General features: G+C 36.5%; 1 protein-coding gene across 1 annotated transcript in view; it reads right to left on the bottom strand.

Annotated features, from left to right (window-relative positions):
• The window catches only part of Dcr-1 (Endoribonuclease Dcr-1), a 153,009-nt gene that overhangs the window by 92,149 nt on the left and 46,424 nt on the right, over positions 1–14,436 (bottom strand). The window contains exon 5 of the mRNA XM_090376375.1: positions 6,352–6,506. Coding sequence (XP_090232501.1) covers positions 6,352–6,506 — 155 coding nt within the window. The remainder of the gene's footprint in view (positions 1–6,351; positions 6,507–14,436) is intronic.

Raw genomic sequence — 14,436 nt, 5'->3', positions numbered from 1 at the left:
CTTTTTTGCTTCAATCAAATTTGGAAGTGATGCATAAACATTTAGGGAAATTCCGAAGCGCAAAATTTGACTTATGTAGAGTTCTGCGGAACACAACCCTTAAGTAAATCAGAGAGTTGCTGTATTCCTAAAATTAAAAATAGGATGTGAAAACAATTTGAGTCAATTCAAGAAATCCGATCAAACACAACAGACTGCCTAAAAGCATTCACAAAAGAAGACTTCCACAAATGTTGTGATCAATGGCAGGCATAATGGAATAAGTGTGTGGTTGTAGAAGGGGATTATACTGAAGAACATTTATATTGTATCCATTTATCATTGAATAAAATTAAATTCTTGCAACATTCATCACACATTTTTATTAGTCTTTCTTACAGTGCAAGGAAAGTTAAGCAATAGTTTCCAAGCTAAAATAGCTTGGAAGAAAGTTTAGTCAACTGAAAAGCATTATACAGTAGAGTTATGTCAGCAAAAGTTAAGATAAAAAGATGGATGATGAAATTTACAAATACAGTCTGGCTGAAGGCTCAAACTTATCTTCTATCTCCTTAAACATTAACTTCCATTATGGTTTATTCTGCTTATAAATGGCAGAGAAGAAAAATGCATGGGATACATATAAATTAACACGTGACACAGAAGCCTATGATAGATACAAGCTGATCTGTAACCAAGTTACAAAGGAGGTTAGGCAGGCGAAGGCAGATTACGAGAAATCTTTGGCAAGGGATGCAAAGAAAAACACCAAAGAGTTCTTTACTTATGTAAACTCTAGAAGGAAGGAGATGAATCAGATTGGTCCACTTGATATCGATGGTTCAACTGTTGATGATCCTGCTCAGGTAGCTAACAAACTAAATAAATATTTTCCATCGACATTCACACATGAGGAGTTATTCAGCGAGGGGAATGCCAGAGGTGTATTCAACTCTGGCAGTAAGCTAGATAATCTTGTAATAACTGAGAGTAAAGTAGAGGAGAAATTGTTGAAGATAAACACAAGAAAGGCATCTGGGGTGGATGTCATCTATCCTGTTATATTAAAGAAGGCAGCAAAGGAAGTAAGCAAACCCTTGGCCATAATTATGAGCGCTTCCTTGGACTCTGGGGAGGTACCCATAGACTGGAGATGTGCAAATGTGACCCCAATTCACAAAGAAGGATCAAAGGCTGACAAAAGTAATTATAGACCTGTTAGTTTAACTTCTGTTCCAGGACAATTAACGGAGGCACTGGTTAAAGAAGCACTGCAGGATCATCTAGACAAGACTTTAGTTATAGCTCGGACACAGCATGGTTTTGTTAAGGGGAAGTCTTGCCTGACCAATTTGATTGGATACTATGATGCAGTCACAAAAGAACTGGATGCAGGGAATAACTTTGATATTATATACTTGGATCTTAGAAAGGCTTTTGATACTGTTGTACATGGAAGACTGCTGCACAAATTGGAGCAGTGTGGCATTGGAGGCAAATTGCTGCTATGGATAAAGGGGTGGTTGAGAGAGGAGAATACAGAGAGTGGTAATCAATGGACACTGCTCATCGTGGACTACTGTTATTAGTGGAATCCCTCAGGGTTCAGTGTTGGGTCCATTATTGTTTTCTGTATTTATAAATGATATTGTTGATGGTATATCAAGCTTAATTAGCATTTTAGCATTAGCATTAGTAGAAGCATTTGATGCAAGAAAGCAAGCTTATGCAGTGCAGCATCAGCCAAAAAAAAAAAAAAAAAAAAACCCCACTTCCACTTCACCCCTCTGTTCGTTCAAAATACCTGTCCAGCTGAGCCTTAAACTTATTTAGGCTATCAACCTCCACTACAAGGGATGGAAGTCTGTTCCACCAACCAACCACCCGCTGGCTAAAGGCAAATTTCCGAACGTCTATCCTACATCTGTCTTTCCTCAATTTGAATTTATGCCCTCTCAGGTGATTATTCTGAGCAAGAGGAAGAATCCCATCAGCATTGAGCATGCTCAAACCATTCAAAGCTTTATACACCTCTATCAGATCACCTCGCTGGTGCCTAGTCTCCAGACACTGTAATTTGCAAAACTTAAGCCTTTCTTCATAAGAGCACCCCTTTGTTCCATTCACTAATCTTGTTGCCCTTCTCTGTACTCGTTCCAGCAGCTCTACATCCTTCTTGACATGACGCCTCCAGACCTGTATACAGTACTCTAGGTTTGCCCTGACCATTGCCTTATACAAGGGAATAATCACCTCCTTATCCCTGCTGGAAAAATTCCTGTGTATCATTGACAATACTCCATGAGTTACTCTTGCAGCCCGTCTGCACTGCTCAGAGAACTTCATATCTGCCTGCACAACCACCCCCAAGTCCCTTTCATTCTCTACCACTGTCAGTGTAGTACCACAGAGTTGATACGTTGCTCTGGGGTTGCTGTTTCCCATGTGTAGTACTTTACATTGGTCAATGTTAAACTTCATTTGCCACCTCTCAGCTCATCTGTTCAACCTTTCCAGATCCTGTTGAAGCAGCATAGTGTCAGTAGTGTCCTTGACAACCCTGCCAACCTTTGTATCGTCTGCAAACTTGGACATTAGGCTTGCTATACCATCATCAATATCATTTATAAATACAGAAACAATAATGGACCCAACACTGAGCCCTGAGGGACTCCACGATGAGCAGTGTCCATTGATTACCACTCTCTGTCTTCTCCCCCTCAACCACCCCTTTATCCATAGCAGCAATTTGCCTCCAGTGTCACACTGCTCCAATTTGTGTAGCAGTCTTCCACGTGCAACAGTATCAAAAGCCTTTCTAAGATCCAAGTATATAATATCAAAGCTATTCCCTGCATCCAGTTCTTTTGTGACTGCATCATAATATCCAATCAAATTGGTCAGGCAAGACTTCCCCTTAACAAAACCATGCTGTGTCTGAGCTATAACTGAAGTCTTGTCTAAATGATCCTGCAGTGCTTCTTTAACCAGTGCCTCCATTAATTTTCCTGGAACAGAAGTTAAGCTCACAGGTCTATAATTACTTGTGTCAGCCTTTGATCCTCCTTTGTGAATGTCCAAGTTTGCAGACAATACAAAGGTTGACAGGGTTGTTAAGGGCACTACTGATGCTATGCTGCTGCAACAGGATCTGGAAAGGTTGAGCAGATGGGCTGAGAGATAGCAAATGAAGTTTAACATTGACCAATGTAAAGTATTACATATGGGAAGCAGCAACCCTAGAGCAACGTATCAACTCTGTGGTACTACACTGACAGTGGTAGAGAATGAAAAGGACCTGGGGGTAATTGTGCAGGCAGATATGAAGTTCTCTGAGCAGTGCAGACGGGCTGCAAGAGTAGCTCATGGTGTCTTGTCAATGATATACAGGAATTTTTCTAGCAGGGATAAGGAGGCGATTATTCCCTTGTATAAGGCAATGGTCAGGCCACACCTAAAGTACTGTATACAGGTCTGGAGGCCTCATTTCAAGAAGGATGTAGAGCTGCTGGAACGAGTACAGAGAAGGGCAACAAGATTTGTGAATGGAACAAAGAAAGGCTTAAGTTTTGCAAATTACAGTGCCTGGAGACTAGGCACCGGCGAGGTGATCTGATAGAGGTGTATAAAGCCTTGAATGGTTTGAGCATGCTCAATGCTGATGGGATTCTTCCTCTTGCTCAGAATAATCACCTGAGAGGGCATAAATTCAAATTGAGGAAAGACAGATGTACGATAGAGGTGCAGAAATTTGCCTTTAGCCAGAGGGTAGTTGGTTGGTGGAATAGATTTCCATCCCTTGTGGAAGTTGATAGCCTAAATAAATTTAAGGCTCAGCTGAACAGGTATTTCGAATGAATGGAGGGGTGAAGTTTTTTTGTTTTTTTTTTTTTTTTTGGCTGATGCTGCATAAGCTTGCTTTCTTGAGGTAAACTTAAAATTCATGAAAACTGTAATTTTAAAATGAACAAATACTAAAGAAAACACATCTATAGAACAGAATTGCTTCTTTCATTTTAGTTAAATTTCAGTGTTCATAGTACAGTACTTTCAACATTTTTCACTTTTCTGAAGAAGTCTGGGTTTGAATCCCATTAGAGAATGGAGGAATTCTTAAATGATTATTCAATTAGCGCTGATCTCAGGCTGAGTGAGTAGGATTTTCACCAACAAGTTAATCTGAGTTCTTCAGCATGTGCAACATGCAAACTGGTCTGTGAACACACAGGACACAGTCCATTTACTACTACCATAAGAACTTCCACACGATGCATATCATTTGATGCACCAAGAAGCCTCTATCATTTAACCATGCCATTTTAAGTTTCCTCAAAAACTCTCTACAGTTCAAAAAGACAACCTCACATGCCGCTAAGCTGAGGATTTATTTATTTATGATCATAACTTCAGCATCCTATAGGCATGTAATGAGAATACAAACACATATTTGAATAACATAATGAAACTGAATATTTGAAAAACCTAAACTTGACTGAAACTGGTTAAAAAAACTTCCTTCAAAATTGTAAAAAATAGTCATTTACCATTTTTTTTTTTATATACAGTAGACTCTCGATTTTCCGGGATAGAGAATTAAAAAAAATTCTCGGTTAATCCAAAAATACAGTAAGTCCCCAACATACGTAAGAGATATGTCCCAGGACATCTTATGTAAGTCGAGTTTTATGTAACTCGGGAATGAATAATAAAATATTGCTACTATATCCCTGATATGCCAAAATTACAAAAACCCCATAATATCCTCAGAAGAATGAAGAAAAATAGTTATATATTTTTAATTAGTTCAATTAAAAATTTTATCTGGGGACAGAGGTGAAATATCCAGTGGCAGATAAGAAAAGAAAACATGAAAGGAAGAAAAAAGTTTTATTGTACTGTTAAAACTACAAAAACTTGGTTATTATAGTTGACTTCATTGATGCCATTTGCTTCATGGCTTCTGGTATTCTGTCTTTCTCCTTTATGATTGTGTTCATCGTTGCCACTGACAAATCTAAATTCCGGGCGACACTTGTTGATGTTTGGCCATTTTCATACATCCTTATTGTTTTAATTTTCTGATCCAACTCAACCGCTTTCCCTTTTCTTGATAGATTTACTAGTACCACTGTCATTTATTCTCTTAGTAAGCACCATGATAATGGTCAAAATAAAATTTTCTGAAAAGCACTTCAGAGGGTTAAAGCAAAAACTCACTATTATCACCCGACGTGAGCTCACAATTTGCTAAAGCACATTACTGGAAGTCACTACTATAAAACAATCTACACTTTCCGGGTTATTGGGCTTTTCTGTTAGTGCAATCAGATAGTAAACTCAATCCTACTGCATTTGCAATAATACCAATAGCTGGAATTCTGTGGGTTTGTTTGTTTGTTTGTTATTTCGAGCATTAGCAACTAAGGCCATATTGCTCCGTGATATGCGGTGGTCATTCGCTGACCTTTCCGCATCCTCCGTATTTGGTGGTGACGGGCGGAATTCTGTGGGTTTTACGTTATTATGTCCCCTTCACTGAAACCTTCAGTCATTTAAAAGATATATAAATAACGTAATGTAAATCGGGGACTTACTGTATCGAAAAATGTTCAGCAACCTAAGTAAAAAGTATGGCGATAGATAAAAAACGAAAAAACTTACCACACACTACTCGCGTGTCCAATACGATACTTCCCTTTATTTTTTACAATGTTGCATATGGTTTGGTCACCAAAATTATAATGGTTCTTTAGATGCATCTTTTTCAAACTTTTGAATAATTTCAACTTTTTGTTTAATTGAAAGCACAACTCTTGAATTTGCCCATCATTTTCGCAATTTCTAAACAAAAAAGGAAAAAAAAAAAAATTTCCGACATCCCTGATGCAAATTAACGAAACAAAATTTGTCCTTTTGCGGTGTGACAAAACAAGACAATCAACGCAATGCACTAAAACAAACTAAACATTTGTCTCTTTTTTTTTTTTTTTGAGTGGCGGATGTAAAGATAGTGGGGGTTGCAAGATAATAGGTATATTAATTTCCCAATGACGACTTACAATGCCACTCCTTCTCGCTTATTTACCACTTGCAAAACATCTGTTTATACCTATTCTAGTTATTACTTGAATTTTATGATTTCTGGTTGATTTTTTTTTTTTTATTTGGAGTCTTGAAGTTTCCGGATTAATCCGATCCCGGAAAATCGAGAGTCTGCTGTATTTGCATAAGAAAATTTTTAAATAATATTCTTATATGCAACTATATTTTTTAATAGAAGAAAACTTTAATGATACCGCAAAAAAAAAGGAAAAATAAGAAGCTTTTTTTGTGTATAAGAACTTAGTTCACTAAAATATACTGATTCAGCACCTGTTTACCAGAGTGATGGCTGAAGACATAGTGACTTGTGGTGTGCCCTCTTCCTTGTTTGGCATATAAGGCTCTTTCAACTGATTAGCAATATCATCAGGAATTTCTTCTTCTTCTAACATAAGATCTCTTTCATGGCACTTTTCTAATAATAACTGGGAATCAAAAAATATCTTGCAATTACTCAATTTGACACTGAACACAAACTACTAAGCATGAGAAAGCTACAGACATGTTTTTTCCTACAGTTTATAAACTTGAAACCAATTAATTTCTTTATAAAAATTTTAAACAAAGGTCAAACAGCTGATTTAAAAAAAAAAATCCTTAAGAAAAATGCTAAAATGTCTGAATTCAATATATGTTCATTTGATCCTTTTCAAGGAAACGTACATACATTCTAAATGACCATTTTATTAGGCAAGACCTACCTAATAATAGAGAGGAAATCCCACCCCCAGCACTCAGAACAGCCTAGCTGGATTCATCACAGCATGGTCTCAATAAGGTGTCAAAAAGGACTTGTTCTGCTTTAACCCATCAGTCTGAACTGGGTTGAGATTTGGCGACTGGGGAAGCCACTGCAATACCATGTTCCTGGAACCGGTTTCTGTACAATATGGTGCAAGGATGCCCTCTGGCACTGTGACATAATGCATTATCCTATAGGAAGAACTCATTCACAGATTGGTATACACCCATTCACAGACTAGTATGAAAGGATGTGCCTGGTCAGAAACGATTTCCAGATAACATATGATGCTTAAATGTTGCTCCACTGGTATCAAGGGGGCCCAATGTACATCACAAAAACACTTCCCACACCAGTGAACTGCCACTACTAGGACATACAGTTAACACCTGGAAAGATGGCTCCATGGGCTCATGCTATTTTTGCATTAATATTCTGGCCCCTCCATTAGCATGAAACTGCACGATTCATCAGCCCAAGCAATATTTGTCCAATCCTCCACTGTCCAGTGTTAGTGTTCCCAAACTAACTGTATCTATACCTTGTTATTTTTTGCTGACAAGAGTGGAAACTAGTTCAGTCATCGGCAGTGATACTCTATCCATAACAAAGTATGATAAGTTATGCAATTTGAAATGCCACTTTGGTTATCACTGCTGTGCTGAGTTGTTATTTGACTGGCTGTAGCCTTTTTATTAACCTGCACAAGTCTTATCAACCTCCACTGGCTTCTTGCATCAGCAAGCTGTCTCTGACCACAAGATTGCTGTTGGCTAATGTGTTTCGGTTATTAGCCCAATCTCGATACACCCGAGACACAGATGTACAATAAACCACCAGCAGGGATGCAGTTTCTGATATGCTCATTGCAGCACATATGGTGCCGACTAACTACCATGCCATGTTTAAAATCACTGAAATCTCTCATCTTGCCCATTCTCACATTGAACTGCACACATGCAATTTAGTGTGAGAATGAGCTTTATATTGCATGGTATGAACATGTAATGCTGTTAGTGAAGATGTGCTCCATTTCATGAAATGGTTTGGTGTACCTAATAAAATGGCCACTCAGTATATATACATTCTCCATGGGGGGGGGCTTTGTGAAACGTGTGTGTGTGTGTGTAAACGTACATACATATATATATATGTAAATAAAATATAAATGCTCAAGGCATAATAGATCATGAGTTTAAAATACACTATAAAATATAGGCATAAGTACACCATAGCAAACTCATAATCGATACAACACTTAGATGATTTATAGAGCTTCTTAATGTACCGTAAGTATAGTCAATACCATGTAACTAAGCAGATCAATTGGGGTGAGTACCATCAATTAAGCTCTTATTGCTATTTTCATTATAATTGATACAATTAAATCGATGCCTTTATACTAATTATGTAGTTTATTATGAGTTCGCTATAGTTTATTTATACCTATATTTTTTATAGTGTATTTTAAACTCAATCTATTATGCCTTGAGCATTTATATTTTATTTAAGTATTATTTTGCACACCTTTTGGCATATCTCATATTGCAGAAATAACTCTTCACAACTGGGTTGGCATGACTGTAACACCAGGGTACCTGCCCATCCACCGAGGATAGGCCAACCTTGAAACAGTGACATCTGGGTGGGACCTACTGAAAATAAGTAACAATAGTCTTCTCTATTAGTGAAGCGTTACTTATTCGAGGTAGTGCAATACATGGTAGCTCGTTGTGAAGGTAGTCACAATATGAGATACAATTAAATCGATGCCTTTACACTACTTATATAGTTTTTTATTATGAGTTCGCTATGGCGTATTTACACCTATATTTTATAATAACATATATATGTGTGTGTATGTTTTCAAAAGTCACCTCAAATAATGTGCCCATTTAGTATTAGCCATATGGTGAAAGGAAGCCTAAGGCTTTTGCTGCACTCAAATAAATTAAAATAAAATAAAAATAGGAAATAATAAAATACTTATTTGACTCCCTCCTCATGTGGAGGAGGGCCAAATGATCCTTGCTGTCAGCCTCAACCACCCATGGAGGTAACTTATTGTAGTGATCGATAACTCACTAGCTAAAAGAAATCTTATTGCAATCAAGTTTAAAACTCTTCCCCTATAATTTGAATTTATGTCCCTTATTTCTGAAATTAATTATAACAGTGAAAATTGCACTCTCATTCATTTTACTTTCTCCCCTCAGAGCCTTCTATGCCTCAAACAGGTCTCCTATAAGGTGCCTAGATACCAAAAACTGCAGCCCACATATTCAAAGTCTTTTCTCATATGGATATCCCTTTACTGATCACACTAGGCACATTGCCTGCCTTTGGATCCTTTCAAGAAGCTCAATATCTTTCTTTAGATATGGTACCCACATATAAATAAGTATTCCGATCATGGTCTTACAATTGTCTTATGCAGTGGAATTATGACATCCTTAGCTCTACAATGTATGATAAATCATTGACAGGAACACAATGGACATTAGCTGTTGCACTGCTTAGAGAATGTAATCTTCCTCTGGTTTTTAATTCAACTTCACCAAGTGTATAAGTTATTTTAGGGTTGCTATTCCCCAAGTGTAAGACTGCATTCTGCTGCATTAAAACTTAGCTGTCACTATTGTGACCATCCTGGAGCTCTCAGTCATATGAGGAAATGCTATTTGGTGCTAAGATTTAACTACTCTACTGATCTTGATATCATCTGCAAATTTTTACATTATACCTTGTACTGCTTTGTCACTGTCATTTAGGAAAATTAAAAACAGCAGTGGTACCAATACAGATCCTTGCAAAACCCCCACTTCTTATGTTAGCCCAATCTGAAGAATGATCATTAATCATAACCCTCTGCCTCCTACCCTACAATCCATGTAAAGATTTTTCATGCAATTCCACATGTTCCAGCTTATAAAGTAACCTCTCATTCAAAGCCGAGTCAAATACTTTGCTGAAATCCAAGTAATGTCAAAATTATTTTTTTACATTGAGCTCATGAATAACTCTGTCAAAATAGCTTACCAGGTTGGTTAAACACGATTTTCCCTTTACAAAAGCATGTTTGTTTGTTATTTGGTTTTTAGGAGCATTAGCAACTAAGGCCATATTGCTCCGGGATATGCGGTGGTCATTCCCTGACCTTTCCACATCCTCTGTATTTGGTGGTGACAGGCTCGAACCCCGGTCTAATCAAGAAGCGTGTGCTACGCACTGCTGCTCCTTCCTACCTGGCTACGGAGGCACCTTACAAAAGCATGCTGTGTTTCCTTCATAATTCCAGAACTCCATTCTTGATTTATATATTTACATAAAAGCTACACTGAAATCTTCCAGTATGTGCTGCCATTTCAACTGCTTCCAAGTAATAACAGACAGTCTATAATATATATGTGAAAATACACAAATATCTTTAAAAATTGGAAGAGCAATTGCAAATTAGTGTCAACTGGTCTAATTTGAGTTAATAAAAGCTGAATCAAGCAACAGATAAATAGATCAAGATATTATGGATCAAAAAAGTAACTGTTTCTTTTTATGATTTTTTTTTTACTACTTTTTAGGCATGTTAGTGTATGTGAAAAGTGTCTGCTGTCTTTACCACACCTGTCTGTCCATCCAATGTAATAACTTGATTCCTAATAGATGGTTTTTCATAAAATTTTATATTTGGCTGTTTTAGAAAAATGTGTCAAGCCATCCCAAATTTCATTAAAATTGGAACAATAGAAATCTGGCAATTATTATTTATTTGTCCATCTGTTTGTCTACATGTAATAACTCAACTCCCAATGGTGGATTTTCAAAAAATTTTGTTAAAGAAACTTGCCAACCCATCCCAAAATTTTATTAAAATCAAACCAATAAAAATCTGACAATTATTATTTCTTTGTTTGCTTTTTCCATATGTAACAGCTCAACTCACAGTGGATGCATTTTCAGGAAATTTTATATTTGGCTTTTATAGAACAGTTTGTTCAGCCTCTCCAAATTTGCATAAAATTAGACCAACAGAAAACCAGCAATTATTATTTCTTTTTCATACATATCACATAGACTATCCATATGCCATATATTGTAGCTGAAGCATTAGATATTACATTTGATGCAATTTGCTCGCTGGCTGGAGAAATGATTGGGTAATATGGAGGATACATAGAAACAATGTTTTCAGTTCATGCATAATATCGTTACATTTTGCTCTTTCTTTTTTTTTTTTTTTTTTTTTTTTTTTTTAAATCATGAATTATTACTATTTGCTAACAGACCTGAAATGTAATGCAGTGCATTACATTTCAGGTCTTTTAGCAAATAGTCACAAAGGCTAAAGGTCTGAACCCCCAGTATTCCATAAAGATGAAATCTTTGCAGTTCTTGAAAGACAACTCATCAACAGTTGCTTCCTAGCAACTGCTTGCTGAAGCTTGATTGGATTTGATTCATTTTTTTTTTTATGGCACATGGGCAACACAGGCCACGATGTGCAAGTCTAGCTTGCAATAACATAACTAATCTAATATGTTAGGTTACCATGGAATATAAAATAAAAAGATTGGAATGATTAGGCCAGTGGTTCTGAATCTTTTATGTTGATGGGCCACACTAGGGATTTCTGAGACTCTGTGGGCTGGGTTAGTTTAATGTATTGTACTGTTCTGCCTCATAAGAGCTAATGAAGATGCATGGTATCCTTCTCAAAAAATAACTGAACTGTAGCATTTAAGCTCAATAAGAAAATGCTTTTTTAAAATTTATATTTAATTATGAATATCACTGAAAGAAAAAGGAATGTTTACTATTTAAATTTCTGGAAATGATTTCAACACAAAGTTTTAACTATTTGAAACCTTATGTTGAAATGCCATAAAATTTTGTAACAGTAACTATTCAAGCATAAGAACTGAATAGTTGCAAAAATATATTACAAACCTACTAATCTTGGTTTGTGATATATTTTTGTCTTATACATGGGGAAATATACCGTATTTCCCCATGTATAAGACGCACCATTTTTCAAAAAATTTGGGGTCTAAAAACTGGGTGCGTCTTATACAGCGGTTGTAGATTTTTTACTTGCATTTCCCACTTTTTCGCGCTTGTCGTCTTTGTGCTCATTGTTTCGTGCTTGTTACCATTATATTAGGTTACGTTTTGCCACGTTCTGCCCAAAATTGCTCAGAAAAGATTTTCGTATAGTGCTGAATTCAAGTTAAAAGTGATCCAGTTTGCAAAAGTGAATGGAAATCGTGCTGCTGAACATAAGTTTGGTCCTCCTCCAACCGAGAAAACCATCCAAGACTGGCTACGGGAAGAAGAAACCCTACTGAAAACGCCACAGCAGAAGAAGGCCATGAGAGGCAAGTCAGCAAAATGGCCTGATTTAGAGAGGGAATTGAAGATATGGATTGAAGAGCAAAGGGCAATTGGAATTCCTGAGTCCACAAAGATGGTTCAGCATGAGGCAAGAAGAATTGCTGATGAAAAAGAAGTTACTGATTTCAAAGGAGGACACAATTGGTGCTTCAGGTTCATGAAACGGAATGGACTAAGCATGCATACACGCACCAGACTTGCCCAAAAGATGCCTGAAAGCTATGAGCAGAAGGTCCTTGAATTTCATCGTTTTGTCATTCAATGTCAGAAGACACATCAGTTTGAGTTGGGACAGATTGCAAATATGGACGAAGTCCCCCTTCAATTTGATGTCCCAAGTAACAGAACTGTTGATAAGAATGAGGTGAAACCTGTAACTGTGAAGACAAGTGGACATGAAAAGAGCCATTATACAGTTGTTCTAGCTTGTTGTGCCGACGGAACCAAGCTGCCTCCTATGCTGATTTTCAAACACAAAACAATGCCAAAAGAAGACATTCCTCGAGGAGCGATTGTCCACGTTCATGACAAGGGTTGGATGGATCAGGATGGGATGAAGATCTGGTTTGAGAAAGTTTGGAGCAGGAGACCAGGTGGGCTTGTTTGTTTGTTTGTTATTTGGTTTTTAGGAGCATTAGCAACTAAGGCCATATTGCTCCGGGAATATGCGGTGGTCATTCCCTTGACCTTTCCGCATCCTCCGTATTTGGTACCAGGTGGGCTCTTGTGCAAACCTGCTGTATTGGTGCTTGATCAGTTCAGGGCACACATAACAAAAAACACAACGAAGATTGTTGCAGAGTAAAAAAACAAAACTTGCTGGAGGCTTGACATCCCAGCTCCAACCACTTAATATCAGCATTAACAAAGTTGCCATGAGAGACAAATGGAACCAATGGATGAAGTCTTCTGGGGACAATTTGACACCAGCAGGAAGAGTGAAGAAACCAACTATAGGAGAAGTTTGTACCTGGGTGAAAAGATCCTGGGATAATATTAAGATTGAGATCGTTGTCAAGTCATTTAAGAAGTATGGCATTTCAAATGCCATAGATCGAACTGAGGAAGAGGCAATATATGAAGACAGTGATTCGTCATCAGACAGATGAGGACAAGCTAATGGATGGGAGTTTTGACAGTGATGAGGAGTTGTATGAATTTTATGATGAATAAAACTTGAGTTCAATAACTTTATGTAATACATTTTTTTTCAAATTTCGGGCCCCAAAATTAAGGTGCGTCTTATACATGGGGAAATACGGTATATATTTGTTCAAAGTTATCATATTTTTAACAAGAAAAGGTATATACCATTTAACCAAATAAATGAATTTATGCTGCTGCATGTTTGTCATAGCAACAATAATTCGGAAATAATGGAAATAATGGGGAAACTGGAAATAATGGGGAAACTATTCATATTCATTCATTGCCAGTTTTCCTAATAGAACAGTATTTCTTTCTGTAGAACAGTATTAATAAATAACAAAAGGCCACTATATAATTTTTTAAATTTGTTTTAATTTCAGACACATTGTGAGCATATGCTGTTGGACAGCATATCAACAATTTGATTCAAATTGGTTCAATATCACTTGCATTTCAAGAAATTGCATTGGTGCAGGATTCTTCATTTTTAAATTTTTATTTCTTAATTCACAATAATATTATTTGTATGCCAATTTAAATTTGCATTTAATGTGACCATTAATTGATAGTTTTAGTCTTCCACTAAATGTTTAGTAATAATAAAAAAAAAAAGTAAATCTTTTTATTTTAGCATTAATCTACTAAAAATTATTAAAGTTTTTTTTAAAAAACAATAAACACAACTTTACAGCATTAGCTTTTAGTTTTGGCATGGAATTCACTGACAATCATATGAATTAGCATAGCTTATTTTCTCAGGACACCTCCTATTCATTGTGATGCTGGAAAAAATTAAAAATACATGAAAAAAAAAAAAAAAAAAACACACACTCAAACTCCATATTACCTGAAAATACTCCTTTCCTACATTTCATCATAATATAAGCTAAAAATGTGTCACGAATACAAAAGGAATCAAGAATTCTAACAAGGGTCTTTTGCAAGTGTCATCAGTTGATTCAAATGGTGTGCACATGCACATGAGAACTTTTTTTTTTTTTTTTATTATGAAGATGTGGCAACTTCCTGGACAGGAAGCCAATTTCATGCAGAGAACAAATTAGGGATAAAAATTA

This window comes from Mastigoproctus giganteus, chromosome 6 (genome assembly GCF_048544385.1).
Source record: "Mastigoproctus giganteus isolate SK-2022 chromosome 6, ASM4854438v1, whole genome shotgun sequence".
NCBI classification, from domain to species: domain Eukaryota; kingdom Metazoa; phylum Arthropoda; class Arachnida; order Uropygi; family Thelyphonidae; genus Mastigoproctus; species Mastigoproctus giganteus.
This window is presented reverse-complemented; position numbering and strand designations above follow the sequence as displayed.